The sequence below is a fragment of the Eschrichtius robustus genome, chromosome 16 (genome assembly GCF_028021215.1).
Source record: "Eschrichtius robustus isolate mEscRob2 chromosome 16, mEscRob2.pri, whole genome shotgun sequence".
NCBI classification, from domain to species: domain Eukaryota; kingdom Metazoa; phylum Chordata; class Mammalia; order Artiodactyla; family Eschrichtiidae; genus Eschrichtius; species Eschrichtius robustus.
This window is the reverse complement of record NC_090839.1, coordinates 5,558,760-5,575,145: the sequence shown is the minus strand read 5'-3', so window position 1 is coordinate 5,575,145 and position 16,386 is coordinate 5,558,760. Positions and strand designations below refer to the sequence as shown.

Below are 16,386 nucleotides of genomic sequence, written 5' to 3'. Positions count from 1 at the left end.
GACCTGCAAACTCATCCAGAATATTCGAGGGACATTCAATTATATGGAAACTGTCCCAGGGAGCCTGTTATTAATGAGAGTGGCTAATATTTGTGCCTGCCAGGCACCCTTTGGCATTATTGAATCAGACACCACCTCACAGGTACTGCTGTCAACCCATTCTACAGACCAGGTGACTGAGGGTCAGCAAGGGGAGTGACCGCCAGTAAGAGGCACTCGGGTTCTGGAGCCAGGCCAGGGCAGAGCACCACGGTCCCTACTCTCACCAGCCAAGAGCAATGAGCTCTTTTGGTGTCTCCCCAATTCTCTGTAATCTCTTCACCAGAGAGGGGAACAGGTAAGGCAGACGTGTGTCGGGTTCTGCCCCAATCACAGGGCTCTATGGCCCAGAAGCTTACAAGACTCGGGGAATGAGGCCAAACAGTATTCATCTCTGGGGATCAGCTCTGTTTTGGCTGATTTGGAAAAAAAAAAAAAAAAAAAAATCCTTGACCAGACATGAAAAATGGTTCAATTTAGAGAAATAAACAAGAATTTCTGTAGTGGGCACTGTGAGTGTCCCACCCAGACCCTCGGGATCCCGTTCCCTGCTTCCATGTGGGTCGCTGCTAAGGGGTGGCATCTGGGGATGTTTTCAGAGGGCCACCCTGGGGCCTGGGGGACCCCTCTCTGCCCCACTCTCAGGCAGGAAGAGCCAGGAACATCTGAGAGCCTGCCTCTCCCGGGTGCAATCTGCATCCCAGAGCTTCCCACAGTCTCCCTGCGGATCAGCCTGAGGCTGGGACTTGGCCTAAAACAGTCCCCCTCGCACTTCTCCTCCCTCTGTCCTTTTCCCAGCTCCCTTCACTGTCTCCCCTGGGAGCAGAACTTGGATACATCCCTTCACACAAGTCCACGTCTCTGGAAGAGCCCCATTTAAGACAGTTTCTTTCTTGTAGCCCTTACCAGAGCTTTCATCATGCCACGGCGGATGATATCCCAAGAGGCGGGAAAAGTACGCGGTGTTTTGCAAACTCTTTTACCCCAATGTCACCCAATGCACCCCCTGCCTGTGCAAGTGTTTTCACTGGGCTCCCTGAATGCTGCCTGAATTAAAACAGAGAGGTTGATGGAATTGCTCAAGGCCACACAGCAGCTCCGAGGGATTGCTTCCTTCCCACTAAAGGCATCCAAGGGTTGGTGCTGAGGGCGGTGCGGTGGTAGGGGGGAAAGCAATGCAGCCCAAGAAAGCGAAAGAGCCTCGTTCCAAAGAATTGTAAAATTTATTGTATAAGTATTGCAGCTTTTCAGAATGTCGTCATTGCCACTAGTGATTATTGATACACAACAAGCGATTTCATCAGGCCTGTGGATTGGCATCCAAATACAGAGTCTTACGCAGCAGCAACGCGGGCGCCGCACCCAGCGTGCCACGGGGAGTTTACATACGCGTAACTTGAACAAAACTTGGGAAACAGGGCTGCGAAAGAGAGCGGTTCCAACGCCAAGGGAGCAACGTGAAAGCGTCACCATCAGCACAACCACCATGGAAACAGGCAGGCAAACGAGAACGCAGCAGGTCCTTCTGAGCTCTATAGTACAGCGGAATTTGAAGCGCAGTGTCCGGAAAACCAAACAAAACGAAACATTTTCTCTCCTTTGTCATCAGGATGTTTTATGGATCTGGAAGCTTGGTGTTGCACGTAGAAAAGAAACTTCTCTGAAAAGTACAATTCACAGAGCAGACAGCCAAGGACTGGGGATGGTTCGGTCCTCGCCCTGGCCCGGGGTTTGCTAGCCGTGGGGAGGTGTCACTCTCAGCTCCTGGCAAAAACACGGGGACGTGGACGGCTCTTAGGCCACTTTGCTAAGTCCGTCCGTGTAGACCTGGGCTTGGCGGGGGAAAGAGTTTTCCTCCGGAGGAAATGTGATGATTGACAAGCAGGGAAACAATGAGAGGCTTAGAGAAAGCCAAGCTCTGCCACCTTCTCTGAGCCCAGCCTGGTCCCCCTGCAACCAGCCACTGCCAAGGGCCGACCCCCCCCCCCCAACTTTCTACTGAAAAAAGGGGGCCTCCCGAGGGATGCTCAAAGGCTTTTCGAAGGTAAGGACACGACAGCCAACACCTAGAGGAAGGAGTGTACCCTCAGGGCTCTGGGTCCAGCAGAGAAACCAAGAGCTTTGCAGAAACACACCCCATGGCTTTCTTGGGAGGTGCCCTGGCCTTGACAAGCTGCTCCACCGTGAACTTCTGCAACTGTCATCCGCTAGGCACGCAGCCCAGGGACAATGCAGCGGCCTTGAGGCCTGGACTGCCATCCTGGGGCGTAACGGGGGCGTGGGGAGGGTGCTCTGCCCTCAAGCCAGCTGAGGTCAGTAACCCCCTCCCCTGCTTCCTTCTTCTACCTCGCTGCTCATACGGCAGACCGCACCACCCAGCAGCGAGAGTCAAGGTTTGGTTCGAGGACCTCGGGAACACTTCGGCCTGGCTTTCGTCTGCTGCTACGCTACTCACACAAACAAGGTCCACGTCTAGGTTTTTGACCCGGGTGGGAGTTAAACGAGTACTGACAAGAGGCTGGAGGGGCAGGGGGGGTGGCCTGACCCAAGGGAGGCACAGCCAGGGTGGAGGGCAGGTGGGCGGGACACGGCACGAGGCCATGGGGATGTTTTTAAAGAAGCAGCAGCCCTCTGTCCACCACGAGCGGGAAGGCCGGGCCCCGGTGAGCAGGGCGCCGTCCAGGAACGCCGCTGCCGGGGGACAAAAGGGGTCAACCGCTTCCTCAGTAAGGCACTAGGGAGACGCTTCACATAAAGGAACGATACGTTTTTGTTTTTTTAAAAAAAACTTTATCTATAAATGTGTCCCTGTACCTTTCAGGACAAACTCTATGGATGTCTCTGCATGAATGACCTTTTCAAAGAATCTTTGAGAGAGAAGCAAAGGTTAGGCAAAGGTTAGGCTGAAGACCCCACGGAGAGGCAGGTTTTATTGTCAAGGTACCAGAACTTTCTGCCAGGCTGGTAAGCGGGCACTCAGACAGCTCGGTCATCTATTATTGGTCACCATGGTCTTAAAAGGTACGTATAGAAATAGAGTTCAAATGGTCAGAACTTCAAAACTGTTCTCGAGTTTTTGTTTTTCAAGTAATAAAAAAGTTGTTTAAAATCAATACTTATTGCCTCTTAGACCTTTCTCTTATGTTAACCGGCTAGTTGGCATTCTGCCGGAAGATGAAAAGACACCTCCGTGGGAGGCAGGGGGCAGGGGGCAGGGGGCAGGGGGCAGGGTGGCCTGCTCTCCTGCTAAGGGCGTCACCCCATGGAGTATTAGCCCACCCTTGGTGGGAGGGAGGACCCCGACTCCACTCTCTCCCCGCCTTCTCTACCCGCACACGCGCACGCCACCAGCAAGGGGGTCCCGCCGACATCTACTCCGTAAAACCCTGGTAAACAAGAGTTGTGTCTGATGAAGACGCTTATGAAAACACAGATACATAAACACATCAAAAACGATGGTTTCCACGGGGAAGGGAATGAAATGCGAAAGAGAGGAGAAGGGAAAGAATTCTGCTTCTACATCCTAAAGCTTGAGTTTGCGTTGGTTTGACTGTCTTTCTCGTTTTAACCCTTTTGCAGTGTCCTGGGAGAAACCTGGGCATGTCACTTTTTCACCTCTGGTCTTCTGGTTATGGGCCTGTTACGTGAGAATCAATACATAAAGACAGGGATGAGGTCACATTGCTATTCCTTTGGGCCTTTCCTATGCGCCAGTGGGCTGCACCCACCTCAGCCGGTAGAGTCTGGAGCCAGCTGAATCGCCAAAGCATCCTGCACGTACGAGCCACCTAACCGCCTGTGGCGTGGCCCTGGCAAGGCAGGCAGGGGGCAGGGAGCACCTTAGCGAGCCCCTTCCTACAGGGACCTTCGTGGTTCAGAAAAGAGGAGAAAAAACTAAGATTCCTTCAGTAACAGTTTATCTTCATTTCGGGAAGAGCAAAGCCCACCTCCTGGAACTTGGGGCCTCGAGTAACTTTCCTATTTTCTTTGCGATCCAAAGGCTGTCCTGGCCCAGAGGGGAAAAAAATGCGTCTCCTTCGGGAGGGAATGTATAACGAGGTAATAACCTATCACTAGACAGAAGCTTCCACTCTGCAGGAAATCAGCCCCTCTGGGAGCCTCTCTCCAGACTCAGCGTGGAGCCCACCCTCTGCCTGACGTCCACCGTGAAATTCCAACATTTCTCCCTTAAAAGTCTCGACAGACGTTGGTAGAAGTTTCCATCAAACAAGCACTGACATATTTATATTAAAAAATAGTGCAAAAGCTCAACATTTATATAAATAACTCTAAACCCCTGCTTTGTAGTTTTTTTTTCTTTACAAGGTAATACACACTTTCTGAGTTGGCACTCAAAAATGGCCATTTTTTTTTTCTCTTCTAGTTCAGAAAACAACTTTTTTTTTTTTGTAATAGGCCTCTTCTAATACAAAAATACTCCTGCCCTCGCACATACAGTTTCTCTTATTTTATATATATTTATATTTATATAATATTGCAGACCTTTAAACAAAGGTTTTGTGCAAATATGTCTTTAAAGTTAAGTGAAATCATCATAAACAAACAAAAGAAAGTAAGCATTCACGCACGCAGCTCAACTAGAAACAGAAAAGACTAGTGTAGAATTTTTTTTTCCCTCTTTTGCCTTCAAGACACAGCTCAACAAAGAAACATGGTTTTTTTTTTTTTTGCAAGCTTTCTTAGCTTGTGCATTCAGACCAGACAGAACATGTAAATATTTATACACAGAGAGGTGGGGAGAATATGCTCATGCGGTGCAGTCTCCTGTGTGTCGCCCCGTCCTCCTCTCTCTTTTCTTTCAAGAAGTGCGGAGTGTTTTGCTGTTTTACCTACTGCGGCCCCGGCCCTGGCCCCCCCGGGACTCCTAGAGGGGGTGTCCCTTCTGTTTATCCTTCTCTTTGCTCCAGGCCGCTGTGCTCTCCAGGGGGGCGATGTGTGCGGGGTGCAGCCGGGTCCCCTCCAGCAAGGAGGCCGGCCCGCTGCTCTGCTGGTGCTGGAAGGTGGAGGCCCCGGGGTAGTGGCCGATGACCTCGCTGTAGGTGGGGGGCGGCCCCTCCATGCGCCCGCCGCCCCCGTAGCACGTGGCGCTGATGCCCGAGTTACTGCTGGGAGGGCAGGGGCCGCCCAGCGCGGCGCTGCCCATCAGGTCGCTGTGGAAGATGGTTCTGTTTGGGGGCGCGCGCACCGACTCCCGGTTCAGTTCCAGCTGCTGCTCGGGGTCCCGCAGCTGGAGCGTGCAGGGGCCCTGGTAGGGCGGGGGCTCCTCCCCGTCCGACAGCGAGATGGTGGGCGGCAGGTCGATCTCGTGCTGCAGGTACGGGTAGGTGGGCTGGAAGCGGTGGAAGCGGTCCCGCTGGGCGAAGGCGGGCACGGCCAGGCGGTCGGTGGGCCGGGGCGGGGCGTAGACCTGCGGCTGGAGGAGAAGAGCCGAGTGAGGGTCCCCCAGCAGCAGGGCCCCTGTGACTCCGCTCTCTGGGGAAAGGGGGAAGATGGCCGCCGGGTGGCGGGGGGAAGGAGCCAAGCCCCGGGTCCAGCCCCCTGATGACTGGCGAGCCCTGGCCTGTGAGCATCGTCACACAGTTGGAAGAGGGCAGCCTTCGTCCTTCGGTGTCGCAGATACTGAGGGCTGCTCCCTGGGGGTGGGGAGCGTATGATGTCCCAGTAGGGACGATCCCAGCAACCAAGGGGGATTCTTCAGAGGAGGGCAGGTGTGGGCCTCCTGTAGCCGCTCCACTAGCAGGGGAGGTGCCTCCGGTCTGGATTAGGGGAGCTACTGGGCAGGGGGCCTTCGGCGCCCACTACGGCAGCCTTGGGGGGGTGGGGGCGGGCGGGCGGGCGGGGGTGGGAGGAGGGTAGTGGTGGAGGGGAGGCGGCGCTGGGTCTCACCTCCGGGATTCCACTGCCTGACACCGTGCTCTCCGAGGGCCAGAGGCATCCTTCCTGTATGGGGAGGAAGAGGACAGGGTCAGCGGGACGGGCAGAGATGGCAGAGCAAGGGGGCGGCCTGGCGTGGACTCTGAGAGCCTCCACTGGGCGTGGGATGCTGCACCCATCCCCCTCTCCAGCCCCACTGCAGTGACCCCAGCCCGGGCCTGGACGTTTCTCTCGGACATGACACAATCGCCTTGTCACTGATCTCCCGGCTCCCAAGGCTGCCCCCCGAAAATGCATCCTCCGAACTCACACTTTCCAAAACATACATCTGATTCGTGGGTCCCTCCTTCTCAAAACCCTCCAGCAGCTTCCGTGGGCCTTAGAACACATCCAAATGAACTGGTGAACCGGCTCCTAAGAAAGCCTAGGTACTTGCTGTGCGACCTCGGGCAAGTTACTGCATCTGAAAACGTGCATAACTGCAGTATCTGTCGAAGAACTGAAGGAGGCGAACATGCAAAGCCCCTGGGGTGCACGCGACCTGCAGTGAGCCTGTGACAGTGCTGGGTGCCACCACCACTCTCCCTCCTGTCACGCTGACCTGCTATTTAGTGCATGGAAGTGCTAAGTGTGCACCACAGGACCTTTGCACTGGCTGCCCCACTGCACAGCTGGCTCCTTCTCGCTTTTCAATTCCAGTGCCCGCTGCAGGCTTTCTCTAGCACCATTATCTAAAGGGCCTTCTCCCATTAAACATCCTGTCATCCGCTTATTTCCTTCAAAGCACCTGTCATATCTGTAATCACCTTGTCCGTGTATTTATTTAGCACTTACTACAGTCTGTCTTGCCCCTTGTTATTGTGAGCCCAGTTTCTAGATGAAGAAATACAGGAGAGTTAATCATGCAGCACCACTTCTGTTCCGGTGATATGCATGGATAGGCCCGGGCCTGTGGGGAGGGATGCCTTTCTTCCTTTAACTTTATAGTTTTATTGAGCTGTAACTGACATATAATCAACTGCACATATTCAAAGCATACAATTTGGTTAAGTTCTGGCATAGGTATATACCAGGAGCCCATCACCACAATCAAGATAATGAACATATCTATCACGCCAAAGTTTTTTTGGGAACATGTTTTCTTGAGGGTTCCCTTGTAAGACGATTCTCACCTGCAGTCTGGGGAGGAATTGCCTGGAGGGCTGCAATTTCCTATATGGCCACTAGGGGAGCTCTGTGTCTCTCAAAACTGTTCCATCAGGAAAGCACTTACCCCACAAAGACTCACTGGGGTCCAGTTTATTCCAGGCGTGGGGATACAGAGGGCAGACATACACTATTACTGTTAATATGGTCATCAAGGGCCATTCTGTTCCTGATATTAGGAACGCCTTGGTGCCAAGCACTGTGCTACGCTCTTTAAAGCACTAACTCAACTCCTGACAAAACCTGCAAGGCTGAGGTCAGGTGGTTCAGCCGAGCTGGCCCAGCTGGTAGGGGGCGGTGCTGGGATCCAAACCTCGCCCACCGCCTCCAGAATCATTCGGGCTTAAGCCGACCCCGGCAGGCTCTGTGGCCCCCAGTCGGGCCCCTGGCACAGTCCAAATGAGCACCAGGAAGCAGATGGGGGGACATCCACCTGCTCCCCATTCAAGTCGGGAGTCCTGGGGAGGGGTGCAAGCAGCCAAGGTCAGCTTGGATAAATGTGGCCCAGACGGGCCCCTGCCTAAAACCCCCCTAGGAGGCCCTCTGTTCGAGGTCCCCACAACGTCTTCCCACCACTGCCCACCCCCCAGCCCTCCATCGAGCCCTAGCCCGGGGAGTCTCCACCCACAGTGCTTAGGAAAATACCAGTCACCGCTTGGGAGGCCCCACCGTAGACCCCAGAATCACTGCCATCCTTGTCACCTGACTACCCCTAACTTGTGCACCTGGAGGTCGCCTCCTCCTCCAGGGAGGCCTCCAGGAACCTCCCACCTGCCAGATGCCCCTCCCCAGGCTCCCACAGCATCTCAGCTCCTGGATCAGCCTGGCCCTGCTGTGAGGAACCCGGAGTCCAGCTGGCTGCACTGCACCTGCCCACATGCCGTGTCTTAACTCACCTTGTTCTCTAATTCAGTGAATGGCCCTGATGCCTTTCCAGGTGCCAGTGCCCCCACAGGGCTGTTCCTGGCAGCTCCTTCTCTCACCCCCCACTCCACTCCCCGACACCTCCTTCTCTTTCAAAAAACTTCCTTGGCGAGTTCGTCCAGCTGCCCATGGCTTCCCCATCTAGACCAGGGGTCCGCAAACTGGCTCCATAAAGGGCCAGACGGTCTGTCACACCACCAAGAAGGCTACTGCAGGGCAACTGCAGCCACAGAAGAGACCATGGGAATGAGCCCAGAAAACCCGATTCACAGAGTGGGCACCCGGCCCTGGTCTATCTAGACCTGGATGACCCCCGACCTGCCTTCAGCTGCAGACGCCGAGCCACAGTCTGTACCCCTGCGGTATTTTCTAGCTTCTCTGGGAGCAGTATCAGGCGGGCAAGTGAGGTCCCAGGGCCACAGGGCTTTACCTGCACCTGAGCCCCACCTTCTGACAGATGAGGAAATGAACTCCCAGAGGTTCACCCTGAAAAGTGGCCACGGCAGGACAGCCATGGCCAGGGATGGGCCCAGCCCCAAGCACACGGCGGCTGCGTTTGGGTCTCTCTGGGAGGTCATGGGCCCCCTAGACTCCTCAGACGCGCCCTGTCTGGCAGGGGCCCCAGGGGAGTCGCCACACGTACTTCAGGTCTAACGAGCCTCCACGTTTACCCAGCTGGGCATCCCCGGGGGCCCGTGCAGGTGGCTGGTAGAAGTCGGCCGGGGGCGGGGGCGGGGGCGGGGGCAGGGGGGACTTTCTTCTAACCTCAGATGTTCAGGAACCAGAGCCCGGATCCTGACCTCCATCTGGGCACGAAGTCCCAATGCTGCCCACGGGGCTGTCCCCCCCACGGTGGCAAGGGTCCTTCACGCCGGAACCTCTGCCATCTCCCCAGCTCCCTCGGCTAACTTCACCCTCCCTGTGACCATGCAGGGTAGGAAGGAGAAAGGCTCGCTCCACCCATTTTACAGACGCACACACTGAGGCTCAGAGGGGGTAGGATGCCCCACCCTGGAGCACGGCTACCAGGCTGATGTCTTCTCATTTGTCCGAAGCTTGCCTCAGCATCCGAGGTGAGACCAAACGGGTCATGGGCTCTTCAAGCTGTCGCTTAGAAGCTGTGTGGCCCTAGGCAAATGTTCCCACCTCTCTGAGCCCCAGTTTCTCCTCTGTAAAATGTGGGAGGGATTACTGAGCGCGGACGTGGCAGTGCAGCTGGTGGCACCGTCACTCAGGCAACAGCGACAGCAAATAAACACGCAGGTAAGCCCTGCAGGAAGCTGCCAAGTGCCCTCCGGACACACCAGGCCTCGGGTTTGGGGCACCCAGTGTTCCCGTCAAGAGGGACCAGAGCGGATGCTCCTTGCCCTGGCAAGCTGGTGACATACTGAGGCCTGACGCAAGCTGAGATGCCCAAATTTGCTAGGGACAGGCCTGCCAGCCTGACTCGGCTCAGTCCCACAGACTCTGGGCACCAGCACCGGCCCCAGGCGTCCCCCAGAGCCGGGAGGCCATGCCCGCTGCCGCTTCCCCCCAGCGCCCGGTGAACACGGGCTCAGAGATGTGCTCCCTGCACAGCCCCGGGGCCGCCCCCGGGCCCCCTTCTCCCTGTGATCTGCAGCCCGTCCCTCAGACAGCTACTCCTGTCCAGGTTGTTAAATTACACCTCACAGGCGTGGAGATGGGAACTGTTTAGTGACGGACTCTGCACCGCCCCCTGGCCCATCTGCTGAGGAACACGGAGCGGCGGGCAGGGGCGGCACCGAAGGTGCAGGTGAATGAGGGGAGCGTGGGTGCTCAGATCCGGAGGAGGGCGAGTTCCCAAACCGCTGGGAGCTGCTGCATCTGCCCCAGTTTGTGGAGTTCTGTGGGGATATTCCTGGGTTTCCAGAATGCCCAACAGGGCACACAATTCTAGTAACATATCAAACTGCAGTTTTGTAGGGACAGCAAGGACCGTGCCGCCTTTGTCCTTCTCACCCTTCCTGCACTCACCCCCTCTGCACCCCACCCTTGTTTCTCCCTTCAGAGCTCGGCCTCAGGGGCTCACCTCGGCTGTCCCGGGTAAAGCAGCCACTCTGGGATTCCCGGTGATTCCTTTCAGCTTCCGTCAGAGCACCCGGTGCTCCTGTCTGTCTACATCCAGCCCATCAGGCAGCAACCCCCTGCGACTTGCTCGAAGCTATCTCCCCCCAATGCCTGGCAGGGTTCTAGACACACAGAGGGTGCCCAGTAGATGTCTGTCCAGTGGATGGATGGATGGATGGGTCTGGGGACCAAAGCCCCACGGCATGGACTGGTCCACGGGCTCCCTTCCATCTGGGTCACTGCCTATACCTAGAAGCCCTCCCCCTCACACCCTCCCACCCCAGACTGTCTCCCTGCTGTCAGTTCCTGTGAGCACCCGACGCTGACACCGTGGGCACTTGATCCGGGGCGTCCACAGGCCCCCCGGAAGCTCAGGGGGGGGGCGGGCACTCACCGAGGACAGGGCGTCTTCCCTCCTCCTGCCCTGGCTGTGCCGGCCAATGAAGGAGCGAGCGGACAGTTTGTAATGGCTCAGCAGACACGTGATTACCACCACCATCACCATAACCACCACCACGATGATGGTGATCTCAACGAACTCCAGCTCCGCTGCAAGACCAAGGGGACACGTGAGACCCCGGGGACCCCGGTGCAGGCGGAGGCTCAGGGCATCCGAGCGTCCACACATCCCAACACACGTGCACACCTAATACACAAAAAGCCCAGCACCCCTACACAAACCCCCACACACACCAACACAGACGAACACAGATCACACACCCATGTCCAGACACATCTGTCACACGCACGAGACGCACGAAGACACACCACCCTCCACGGGACAGAGTGTGTGCGGGCACCGCCGGGAAGAGGCCTCAGAAAAACCACATTCCGGGCGGCTGCGAACACTGCAACTCTCATTTCTTTTTTTCGGGTTTGTTTTGTTTTTCCCCCAGAAGGCGGAAAAACCCTCAAGTGCTGGAAAAGGAAGGAGGTTATTTTGATCCTGCCGGAGTCGGGGCGGTTTCTGCTGACTCGAGCGGGTCCGTGTCGGGCGGCGCGGCAGCTGGCCGTGCCCGGTGCCAGCAGAGTCCCCAGCAGCGGCGGGCGAGACGCCGGGGACCTGGGCAGGGACAGGGCGGCAGAGGGGGCGCAGCCGGCCTCCCCGAGCCTGAGGCCGCCCACGGACCATCCCAGAGGGCAGGCAGGAAGGCCCCCCTCCCCCGCTAACAAGCAATTAGCGGAGGGCTCCCCAGGGGCACAGGTTCAAGCTCAGGGCCACTGACTCAGCTTTTCCTCCCCCCAGAGAGTCGCAAGGAAGCTGGGGGAGCGGGGGTGGGCCGCAGGTGGGGCCTGGAAAGCGGGCGGAGCGCGGCGGGCCGAATCACTCGTGGGTCGCTCAAGCGGGGCCCCGCCAAACCCGGGGAGGGCAAGCCCTCCTGCCGCCAGCCTCGGTGTCCCGCGGGAGATCGATGCGTCCCGGTGGCCGTCCCTGCTGGTACAGCTGCGGGAGCTCCTCCACACGCAGCCCGCCCGCACGTCCTCTCCGAAGCCCCGGCCACCCCTTCTTCCCCCGCCCCCCGGGCTCTGCAGGACGCCCACCTTCCTCCACCACGTCAAGCCTTTGCCCAACTGTGCCAATGTCTGCCTGGGGCCGTCAGTGAGTCGTGTTAGTCTAACCCCCAGAGGACACGTGGCAATGTCTGGGGACACTAGTGGCTTGTCACAACTGGGGGCGCTCCTGGAACCTAGAGGGCGGGGCCGGGGTGCTGCTTAATATCCTACAGGGCACAGGGCACCCCGCGACAAAGAGTGTGCCGGGGCTGAGGACCTCTGTTCAGGGCTGAGCGTACACACGGGTACTTTTTATCATCCCGTCTCGCAGGTGAGGAGACCCAGGTTCAGGCCTAGTGACCGACTCGTGTAGCCCAAGGGCCCTGCGCTGGTGGCTCCCCCCGCTCAACCACCCACTGGACGTCCGCCTCTGCACCCGGGAATTCGATCTGGAGCCTGGGCCCTGGCTCCGGCCTGTGCGGAGCTGCACCCCTCCCCCGCCTTGGGGGGCCCAGGAAGGAGGAGGAAGTAGCCAGGGACTTTGGTGAGACCTTCCCGAGCCCCAGAAGGCTGTGCCCCGCCTAGCGGGGAATCGGACAAGCCCCAAACCCTCTGAGGGGCTCCTTTGCTTTCCCGCCAGGAGGACGGCCGGGCCTGGGTTGGGCGAAGCCCAGGTCTCTGGCCTCAGCCCCAGTCACCGCGGCCACACCTCTCGCCTCCCCAGACGGGCTGGTCCAGGGCCTGTCGGCTAGGGCCCGGGATGAAGCTGCCCATTCAGGAGACACAGAGGCTGGCTTTGTGCAACACCCACGGGCCCCCTCGGAGAGGCCTGCGCCCGCTCCCCCCGGGCCGTGCACTCTTCACCCCGCCGGGGACCTGGGGGTGGGCACCTCTCTGCCCCTCCCCCCGCCATCTCCAGGCGCCCTGCCCGCCCGGGCCTGCAGGAAAGGAGGTGTGCGCTGCCTCTGTCTCTGTCCCCGGCCCCGGCGGCCTGCGGGGCCCTGGCCAGGCCTCTGCCCTCCTCCCGGTGCTGTCCAGCGGCTGAGGCAGCAGGCCTGGTAGGGCCTGAAAGAGAGCAGTGGATGAGGCCCCAGCAGGCTGAGCGGGTGTGAACAAACCTCACAGCTCTCCCGACCCCAAAAGGGCAGGAGGACGTGATTCCTGGGGGCCGGGGCCCAGAGTGAAGCGTCACCCCCAGGAAGGAGCCACGGGTGCCGAAAGCGCCAATGTGACCACCCTGGTCCCTGGGCCACAGCCCTGTGCACATCAACGTGGGAGAAGAGAGGCAAAAACGCTCAGAAAAAGAGAAACCACGAATCATTTCTAGGCTCTATTCTGGAAGCCAAAGGCCTGGGGTCTTGGCCAGAGGAGGAGGGAGGCTCCTGCGGGTTCCCGAGACCCTTCGGCAGGTCCCCAAGGGGACCCCCAGGCTGGCTCTGGGACCCTGACTCGCTGAATCCATCCCAGCTTCCCTGTGTGGAAGGAGGAGGTGGTGCGAGGGTGACGTGCCCAGCACGCGGGGAGCACTCCCTCAAGGCGAGCACGGTTCGTGGGGGGCTCTGCAGCACTCCAGCCGAGGCAAAACAAGGGCGGCCCGAACCCGTAAGCCGGAATAGAGAGGGTCGAGCAGGACCGGGCTGGGTATTCCGGGCCGTGCAGAGACATGGGCTGGGTGGGGTGGGGCAGTGAGGGGTGCAGGAGAGGCCCCTCCAGCCGGCAGGTGATTCACCCCAACCCACGAGGCAGAGAACACCCTGGGCTGGGTGTTTTGACCTTGGCCACAGGGTGAGGGGGCTCTGGTTCCGCCGACAGCACCACAGTGAACTTTCACTCTCAGGGTGCTCCTTCCAGGAGACACTGCCTCGGGCGACAGGAACCCACCTCTCCGGGAAGTGCATCGGAAAGGACCTGCTGGGAACGGTGGCAAACTGGGGACCTGAGGGCACGTGCATGCACAGTCCCCTGCCCCCACTCAAAGGAACGGAGCTGCAGGCAGCCATCCTCACTACACAGGCTGTGCTGTCCACTTGGCCCCAAGCTCCACCTGGGCCCCCATCCTGCTTGACATCGTCTGCCTGGCCCCTGTGGGCAGCCTGGGTTTCAGCATTCATGCCCAACTCCTCAGTCCTGCTCCCACAGCAGGCATCACTAATCGAGCAGGAGCTCCTCCTCACCAGGTCCACAGGGCACTCCGGACACGCACTGCTAGTTGAAAGCCCAGCGGGCCAAACAGGACAGCCCCCAGGCAGGCTGGCCCAGTGCGGCCACACCTCCCCATCTCCCCAGAACCTAGAAACTGCCTGGCCCTTAACGCCGGCAACACATTCAAGAGTTCTGAAAGCACCGAGCAGGCCAAAGCCTGCAGGACGGGCGGCTTCGGGAGTTCCAGCCAAGGGAGGAGCTCCCAAGATGTGGAGCCACGCCGATCCTGCTGGACATGGGGCCAAGTGCCCAGCACAGTGGCGGAAGGCGTGGGTCCAACCACTGCTCCCCACTCAGCTCAAGTGTCCTGTGACCATGGGACTCACAGCAAAGCCTGGTCACAGACAAAGGGAGACTAGAGCGAGAGGAGATGGTGGGCTGGTCCACAGCCCAAGCTCCCCGTTGTCGTGGTGACCACTCACTGGGACAGCAGTCAGCATGCTAACATGTACGACACACGCGCGGCCCTGCTTCGAGCCCGCCTCCCCCAAGGCTGTGAGGTGCCAGCCATCACCACTGCCATTTTGCAGATGGGCAAACCGAGGCATAGGGAGAAATGGCTCTAGATCAAAGGGCGGGGCCGGTCCCGAACCCAGAGCCTCCCTCAGGGAGCGAGAAGGGGAAACTCTGCTCAAGTCTCCCAGCGTTCCCAAAGTACCTGTTAGTTTCCCCTTCCCAGGCTGGGAATACCTCCGAGGATGCCCAGTCCTGTCTTCCTGCATCTGCCAGCTACTAGCTGTGTGACCCTGGGCGTATGCACCCCTGTGAGCTCCCGGGGCGGGGGGGATGAAATAATAGATGTCAAGAGCTCAGGACGGGGCAGGAAACAGCACGTGATCCTGTCACAATTCCCAACATGCCTTTGGGGACAACAGGCACCCCTCACCCAGGCCGATGCCCTGGAAACGCTGAGCACGCCTCACGGGCCTCTGCCCCAGGGTCAGTCCAGAAAGGTTACCCAGGGTGGCGGCTGGACTTCTGGGCACTGGTCTCTGCTCCAAGGACCTGTGCCGAGGACAGGAGCCTTTGGGGAGGAAACATCACATTTCCCTCATTGTGTTCTGGGCGTCAAGTCCTCTCGCTGTTGGGGGGTGGGGGTGGGGGAGACATCCTGCCATTTTTCTTCATAATCTCCCCCTTGGGGTGGGTGATGGATGCGGCAGGCTCTTGGGGGTGGCCAAGCCCATCTTCCACATGCAAAGTAAGGTCATTCTAATTTGAGTGTCTTCTTTCCTCGTGAATAATTTCAAATTAACAGGTTCGTCTGCCTCATTGGAGCGGCCTGACCCTCCTTTTGTCTCCTCCTCCAGAGACAGACGCAGTCACATCGAGACGTGTGCACAGGCATCTCTGATCCTCTCCCAGCCCCTCTGACACTAGTGAGAGAGGCAGCGTCGCCGAGAGCCCGCTCAAGGTCAGGCACAGCCCGAATCCCTACGGGCATCATCTTATTGAACCCTCACCAGCATTCTGTGAGGTAGATACTAACATGACCCCCGCCGCCAGCTTTACAGATGGGGAAACTGAGGCTGGGAGAGGGGAGGTGACTGGCCAAAGGCCACACAGCCCTAGAGAGCCCAGACCTCCCAAGCCCATACTTCTAGGGCCAGGTTAGGCTGATGCCCCACACCCAACGGTCCTGAGTGCCGTGGCCCCGGAATGTCAGGAACGGTGTGGGTTCAAGCCAGGCACTTGTGTGGAGTGGGGCTGGTTGCCAGGCTGCATCAGGACTGGCTGCAGCATCACTTGTCATGTGGTCCTCGAAGCCAGTATCGTGGCCAGCAGTCACCGCCTCCCCACCAGCATGGAGGAAAGTCGCAGGATGGGGAGAAGGACCTCGTGCCAGGCACTCGGGGCAGCTCTGGGCACCTCCCACGAAACTGCATGAAGATACTCACAGCTGCGTTCTCCTCTGCTGCTACCTGAGTGCCAAGCACCCGCCCAGAACAGGACCTTCCCTCTTAATTCCCACAAACCCCCGAGGGGCCGCATCGTCGGTCAGACCAGGAGTCAGAGAACAGTCCTAACTCCGAGGCTTCCTCCTGCAGCACCTGGGGGAGCCAGGACGCGCTCTCACAATGAGATTTTTAAAAATAAAATTAAACTGAATAAAAATTCAAGTCAGGCTTTGAAAGGAAGCCAACCGTATCAAAATAGTTCTCAAACTCTCAACCAGACTTGCGACATAGGAAGAATATACAGGATCACACGTGTGACCCGGGGATACTATCACATTAAATATAACCCGGCAGGTTTCGATGCGATAGGCAGCCTGTGGTTTCCGCTGGCGACCACATCGCAGGTGTTGTGATGCCCTGTGGTTTGGTGCCCATGTTCCTGTTCGGGCTGGTTAAGGTAAAGATGCAATTCTTTTGCATCCAAGCTTATGGTCCCCTGTTCTTGGTGATGGAGCCACAACCTGAACCAAATGCAGGAGCCTTGGTTCAAACCCCCGTCCAGCCACTTCCCAGCTGTAAATGGGGCTGGTGTAGAATTCACCATGCGATGTGTGGGCACGACTGTCACTGGGTTCTCAGT

General features: G+C 58.2%; 1 protein-coding gene across 2 annotated transcripts in view; it reads right to left on the bottom strand.

Annotated features, from left to right (window-relative positions):
- Window positions 1–1,243: 1,243 nt before the first annotated feature.
- Window positions 1,244–16,386, bottom strand: part of PMEPA1 (prostate transmembrane protein, androgen induced 1) — a 59,124-nt gene continuing 43,981 nt past the window's right edge. For both annotated transcript variants that reach the window (XM_068565641.1, XM_068565640.1), the window contains exons 2-4: window positions 10,547–10,701; window positions 5,947–6,000; window positions 1,244–5,473 (exon numbers count right to left, since the gene is read on the bottom strand). In XM_068565641.1, the coding sequence (XP_068421742.1) occupies window positions 4,925–5,473; window positions 5,947–6,000; window positions 10,547–10,657 (714 nt within the window). In that variant the 5' untranslated portion in view covers window positions 10,658–10,701 and the 3' untranslated portion in view covers window positions 1,244–4,924. The remainder of the gene's footprint in view (window positions 5,474–5,946; window positions 6,001–10,546; window positions 10,702–16,386) is intronic.